A 7514-nucleotide genomic window follows, 5' to 3' on the forward strand; every position below is an offset into this window, starting at 1 on the left:
AAATTAATACACAGGAATAAGATAAGATACCAATGGCTAGGATAGTTCCTAATACATAGTAAATATTCAATAAATATAGGAAAAGAGAAAAAGGAAGAAGTCTAGTGTGTTGTATGGTGTTTGCTATTTTATTTCCATCAATCCGAATGGATTTTTAACTTCTAATGGGAAGAAATTACCATTTTCACCAATACATCCCCAGTGCCTGTTATAATACCTGGCACAAAACAAGTGCTATCTATTTGATGAGTGATTAAATCAGAGGTCAGCAAGTTTCTTCTGTAAAGGGGCGAATAAATATTTTGGTAGACATTTTATGCTTTGGCAAAGACTAAATATTTTATGCTTTTCAAGCCATATAAGCTCTGTGACAACTACTCAACTCAAATTTCCCATTGTAGCATGAAAGCAGCCATAGACAATATGTAAACAAATAGGCATGGCTATATTCCAATAAAATGTTTACCAAAAACGGCGGGGAGGCTAGGTGTATCATAACACATTCAAAAACAAAAACAAGGGATAGACCATAGTGTGCTAACCCTTGGGATGAATGAAGTCAGACTCACAGATAGTAAGTAACTGCTGAAAAAGAGAGGCAACGAAGAAAAGAGGAGAAGAAGAAGAAAGGTAGAGAAGAGGGAAAAGGAAAGATGAATGCTACCTCTGTCTTATGAATAGAGAAAAATAAAAAGAGCTATACTTGGGGAAAACAGTTATGAAACACACATTTCCCCCCAAATAACTAAAACAACATAGTATACTTTTTCAAGTCGAAAGATGTGATCTCTTTCTAAGCGTTCTTCTGCTTGTTTCAACCCTAGCCTCTGCTCAGGTGTCAATGTAGATTCATCTATCACAGTGGCATTTTCTAAATAGTCCATCTCTGAAGAATTTTCTTTATTAGATTCATCATTCTTCATTTTACCTAGAAAAGAAACCAATCACTCAGTTATCATTAGAACTGGTAAATTTTAAAATTTTTAATGGAAAACAGACATTAAATTTATACACAGAAAAATATTATTTCCTTATATTTTCCTTAGGAAAGTATACAAGTTGGTATGCATATATAAAATATAGGTAAGAGATATACATGGTATCAAAAGTCACAAAGAAAAACTTTTAAGGGTCAAATGACTAGCCTGTTCTTCCAACCTACCCATCAAGAGATACATAACTGAGACTACATTACACAAAGCTAATATAACATAATCATCTTGTAGAATCTCTCAAGTCAATCTGATAAAAAACTGTTTGGAGTACCACTCAAAGAAGATTAGTCACTGAACTAAATTCACTAGCAATTAAAACAACATAGGTATACTCCAGACCACAAACCCACACAAGGCTCCTTCTTCTTTCCTTCCACAGAACTCCTGGATATCTCCTCTACATTAATGGTTTTCCTTTGCTTCTCTGCCTCCTAACTAGATTGTAATCTTTGAGGCATAGACGATGTTTTCACCTTTGGCATCTGCAGCATCTAGCAGTATGTATCTAATCTACAGTAGGTTCCTCCACCAGTGTGATTTTTAAAATATAAACCAAATCACCTTATTCTCTTGCTTAAAACACATAAATGGCTTCTGAAGAGTTCAGAACAAAGTTTTAACTCCCTAGCATATTACACACAGTCTCTTGCCCTCATGAAGGCAGTAAACAGAACAATTTCAAGTTGTAATAAATGTTACAAAGGAAAAAAGCAAGGAACTGAGAGGGAGACCAACTTTAAATATGGGAGCCAGAGAAGGTTTCCCTGAGGAGATACCATTTAAGCCAAAACCTAAAGAAAAAAATCTAGCTAACTTGCCTGTTAACTCTAACCTCAGATCTTGCCATAACACTTTTCACTTCATATTAAATGTGCTAGAATTAATCACCAAAGCTGTTTCGAGTCTCAATGTCTTTATGTATGCCACTCCCTTCTCCATTGATACTCCCCAATTAAGTTAATATTTACCTGTCCTTCAAAATTCAGCTTAAGCACCACTTGTTTCCATAAGCCGGTCTGATATTCTCTTATTCTATTACCCTCTACTATCTCACATTTACAGAGTAATCAAATTTGTATTCATTTATCTATCTCCTACATTAGATGACCAGGGTCTTACTTTTACCTTCAGATTTTAATACAATGCCTAGATCCGAGCTAATGCTCTGTGTCATGTTGAATAAACAAATGAATCTGGATGTATCTATAAGCATTTCGAAAAAGAAATGCTCATAGATCATCAATAAATCTCTCCATTCTGTCCTCAAAAGCCAACTGCATGGCATCTAGAGGAACGCTGACAGTCAAGCCTACCTTTTGATAGCACTAATTTTCTGAAGAAAGAAATGGTATGCCTCTGGAGATGGTGCATTTCCTACCACAAGAACACAGGAATTTCTAGACTAGGAAGGCAAAATCAGATAAGGATGTTATAAAAAGGATTCAAACACAAGAAGTACGGCTAGGTTACATAAGTGTTTCTTAAATTACAGTTGGAGGAACACTGATGCACTACAACCGATTTGCAATTATGTCCTAATATTTGGAAAAAAGATTTCATTTTTTAGCAACCATTTTATTATGGAAATGTAAAAGAAAAGATGAAATCCTAGTATTATTTCTACTTTTCATGAAAAAGGATAGTAACAAGACAATATAATAATGTAACCCTTTTCTCTTTTCTATATGTAAAATGGGCCTTGTGTGACAAGGTAACCATCATCAGCAAATCTTGTAAAACTATCGTTTCTGCTAATATAAAGAACTAAAGAAAGCTGCCTAGCTTTCTTTAAAAGTCAGAAATATATGAAATTATTTAATTTTCTGGAATCAACATATAAAACAAAATAATATCAGGCAGAATGTCCTAAATTGTGTTCCAAAAACACTAGTTCATTACATGTTAATACTCTCACAGAACAAGAATTGAAAACCTGTATCCACACAAAAACTTTTACATGAATGTTTATAGAATATTCACAATAACCAAAGGTGGAAACAATCCAAAAACCCGTTTCTGATGAATGGATAAACAAAACGTGGCATATGTATACAATGGAATATTATTCAGGTGTTGTAGTCAGCTCAGGCTACCACAACAAAATACTACAGTCTGGGTGGCTTAAACAACAGAAATTTATTTTCTCACAGTTCTGGAGACTGGAAAGTCAAAGATCAAGGTGCCGGCAGGGTCACTGTCTGGTGAGGGCTCTCTTCTTGGACTGCAAACAGCCACCTTCTTGCTGTGTATTCACATGGCCTTTCCTTGTAGGAGAGAGGTTCTCTCTTCTTTTTTATAAGGCCAGATTAGGACCTCACCCTTATGACCTCATTTAACCTTAATTACCACCTAAAAGCCCTGTTTCCAAATACAATTATGTTGGAGGTTAGGGCCTCAACATATGAATTTGGGAGGGGATATAATCCAGTCCATAGCAACAGTCTTAAAAAGGAATGAAGTACTGATACATGCTACAACATGGATAAACCTTAAAAACATGACACTAAATGAAAGCCAGACACAGAAGACCACATAATGTATGACTTCATTTCTATGAAATATTTAGAACAGGCAAATACATAGGAATAGAAAGTGTATTAATAGTTGCCAGAGGCTTGGGAAAGGGGGGAATGGGGAGTAACTCTTAATCGGCATAGGGTTTCCTTCTGGGATGATGAAATTAGACAGTGGTAATGATTGTGCAACATTGTGAATGTACTTAGTGCCATTGAACTGTATACTTTAAAATGGTTAAGATGGTAAATCTTATATGTATTTATCACCAAAAAATTTAAATACAGAGTTAGCATACAACTAGCAATTCCCTTCTAAATATATAAACAGAAAAAATGAAAACGTACATCCACACAAAAACTTTTACACAAATGTTCACAACAGCATTATTCAGAATAATCAAAAGATGGAAACAATCCAAATATCTATCAACTGATGAATGAACAAAATGTAATATATCCATATAATGGAATACTATTTGGCAATAAAAGGGAATGACATACTAATACATGCCATAACCTGAAATAACTTTGAAAAAAATATGCTAAGCCAAATAAGGAAGGTACAACAGGCCACGTATTATATTATTTCATTTACATAAAATAGGCACATCTAAAGAGAAAGGAAGTAGATTCATGGTTGTCAGTGGTGAGGAGGAGGGGGTAATGAATACTGACTGCTAATGGGTATGTAGTTTCTTTGTGGAGTGATGAAAATGTTCAGAATTAGATACTGATAGTAGCGCAACTTTGTGAATATAATAAAAACTACTGAATACTTAGATTTTTTAAATAAAAAAAAATTGACCCAACAGCAAGACAGAATTATATACTTTAAAAGGATGAATTTTATGACATATAAGTCCCAGCTATTTGGGAGGCTGAGGCAGGAGAATTGCTTGAACCCGGGAGGTGGAGGTTGAAGTAAGCTGAGATCGCGCCACTGCTCTCCAGCCTGGGCATCAGAATGAGACCCCATCTCAAAAAAAAAAAAAAAAGGCCGCAAAGGAAGTTTAAGAGAACTAGCCATATGGACATTTGGGAAATGAGTGTTTAATGCAGAGGAAAAAGAAATGCAAAGTTCCTCAGATGGATATCTGGATATCTACCTTATCAATTGAGGAAATTCAAGAAAGCCATGCGAATGGAGCAGAGAGAAAGGGTGAGAAGTAAACAAATGAGGGCAAGGCAGAGAAATAGGGGAGTGTCACAGATCGTGTAAGGCTCTACTAGCCACTGTAAGAACACCAGCTTTTACTCTGATGGATGGGCAGCCACTGAAACATTCTAAATACTAGTAATGTGATCTGACTCATTTTAACAGGATCACTCTGCTTGTATACTGAAAACACAATGAACGGTGATATAAGTGAAAGTAAGATGAGTTGGTGCATGCTGCTCAAAAGCATAATCTTGACGAGCAGCATCAGCATCACTTGGGAGCTTATTAGAAATCCAATTTATCAGGCCTTACCCTAGGCTTTCTGCATCATAACACTCTGGAAATGAGGCCCAAGACTCTGCATTTCAATATGAATCCCAAACAATTTATATACATATTAAAGTTTGAGAAACGCAGATCAGGAATACTCCCTCGTCAAATATTCACCTGGCTCATTCACCTCTTTCCTTCAAGTATTTGCTCTAATATGACTTTCTCATTGATACTTTAACTCCACCACTACCAATAGTAGTATCATTCCCTATATCGTTCCTATTTTATTTTTTTCAAAGGATTTAAAACCACCTTACTTAACTTATTCTATGTATTTTTTTCTTTTTTTTTTGAGATGGAGTTTTGCTCTTGTTGCCCAAGCTAGGGTGCAACGGCGCGATCTCGGCTCACCACAACCTCCGCCTCCCATGTTCAAGCGATTCTCCTGCCTCACCCTCCCAAGTAGCTGGCATTACAGGCACGCACCACCATGCCTGGCTAAGTTTTTGTATTTTTAGTAGAAACAGGGTTTCACCATGTTAGCCAGGCTGGTCTTGAACTCCTGACCTCAGGTCATCCATCTGCCTCGGCCTCCCAAAGTGCTGGGATTACAGGAGTGAGCTACCGTACCTGGCCAACTTACTACATATTTTTCTTATTTATTTTGTTTGTTATCTGCTTCATCCCACTAGAAAATTAACTCCGTAAGGGTGGAATTATTGGTTCCATCACTTCTATATTCCTAATCACTAGTTCAATTCCTGGCATGTAGTGGACACCAAAAAACAAAATTTTATTGAATAAATGAATAAATGACAAAAAGAAAAATGATGTAAGTGCTAGGTGGGAGCTAAAGTTAGGCCTAACGGAGAAGACTGAGATCAATCAAATTTCTATATAACTCATCAAGTCCAAATAGATAATGATCTAGCCATGTATGGTAGCTCACGCCTATCATCCCAGCACTTTGGGAGGCCGAGGCAGGCAGATGGCTTGAGGTCAGGAGTTCGAGACCAGCCTGGCTAACATGGTGAAACCCCGTCTTTACTAAAAATACAAAAATTAGCTGAGTGTGGTAGTACACACCTGTGGTCCCAGCTACTCGGGAGGCTGAAGGATAAGAATCACTTAAGCTCAGGAGGTGGAAGTTACAGTGAGCTGTGATCGCGCCACTGCACTCCAGCCTGGGCGACAGAGTGACTCTGTCTCAAAAAAAAAAAGATGGCTGGGCACAATGGCTCACGCCTGTAATCCCAGCACTTTGGGAGGCCAAGGTGGGTGGATCACAAGGTCAGGAGTTCCAGACCAGCCTGATCAATATGGTATAACCCCGTTTCTACTAAAAATACAAAAATTAGCCAGGTGTGGTGACATGCGCCTATAATCCCAGCTACTCAGGAGGCTGAGGCAGGAGAATCACTTGAACCCGGGAGGTGAAGGTTGCAGTGAGCCAAGATCATACCACTGCGCTCCAACCTGGGCAACAGAGTGAGACTCTGTCTCCAAAAAAAAAGATAATGATCTAAAGGTTTTACTGTATTTATTTCACAAAGAATCAATCTAATACGAAATCATTAATTCAAATATTATTAATTTGGATGTTTTTATATGGGAAAAAAGAAGTGCTAAAACAACTATGTATAAACATGACTTCAAGGCAAATATTATACATATCATACTATACATGAATTTAAAGAGAATTAAAACATTAGAAGCACTTACTTATGAAAAATGACTGTATACTACAAATCATTTTTATTAATCTGTTAAACCAAGTTTCCCAAAAGAACCTCTACTTGGTCTACTAGCTTCCTTAAGCTAGCTTCCTTAAACTAGTTCAACTTGTTCTCCATATTAACAAGTAAAAACTGCATTTAGGCCGGGCGCGGTGGCTCAAGCCTGTAATCCCAGCACTTTGGGAGGCCGAGACAGGCGGATCACGAGGTCAGGAGATCGAGACCATCCTGGCTAACACGGTGAAACCCCGTCTCTACTAAAAATACAAAAACTAGCCAGGCGAGGTGACAGGCGCCTATAATCCCAGCTACTCAGGAGGCTGAGGCAGGAGAATGGCGTAAACCCAGGAGGCGAAGCTTGCAGTGAGCTGAGATCTGGCCACTGCACTCCAGTCCGGGCGACAGAGCGAGACTCCGCCTCAAAAAAAAAAAAAAAAAAAACTGCATTTAATTGGAGTAATATAATAAGTGATAGTCATTGCCACTGCATGCCTACTGTGTCTGGTACTACATGAAACCCCCTACTGGATTATTTCACTTAATCTTTATAACATAGGCAGCAGCATCTCCACTTTTTTAAAAATGAGAAAACGTATTTTTCAGGGATAGGCAGTTTATTGAAGGTTACAAAGTTAGTAAGTAAAGAAGCTGGAATTCAAAACCCACGCAATTTCACCCCAGAGCCTATATTCTTAACTATCTATGTCATCTCAATTATTTTGTGGACTTTAAAAAAATAATAATCCTTGGCCAGGGCAGTGGCTCGTGCCTGTAATCCCAGCACTTTGGGAGGCCTGATCACCTGAGGTCAGGAGTCTGAGATGAGCCTGGCCAA

General features: G+C 37.6%; 1 protein-coding gene across 3 annotated transcripts in view; it reads right to left on the minus strand.

The window, feature by feature from the left end:
• The window catches only part of ZCCHC11 (zinc finger, CCHC domain containing 11), a 110719-nt gene that overhangs the window by 95956 nt on the left and 7249 nt on the right, over positions 1 to 7514 (minus strand). For all 3 annotated transcript variants that reach the window (XM_011926279.1, XM_011926281.1, XM_011926280.1), the window contains exon 2: positions 765 to 928. In XM_011926279.1, the coding sequence (XP_011781669.1) occupies positions 765 to 928 (164 nt within the window). The remainder of the gene's footprint in view (positions 1 to 764; positions 929 to 7514) is intronic.

The sequence above is a fragment of the Colobus angolensis genome, unplaced genomic scaffold, assembly GCF_000951035.1.
Source record: "Colobus angolensis palliatus isolate OR3802 unplaced genomic scaffold, Cang.pa_1.0 Scaffold68, whole genome shotgun sequence".
Classification (NCBI taxonomy): Eukaryota; Metazoa; Chordata; class Mammalia; order Primates; family Cercopithecidae; genus Colobus; species Colobus angolensis.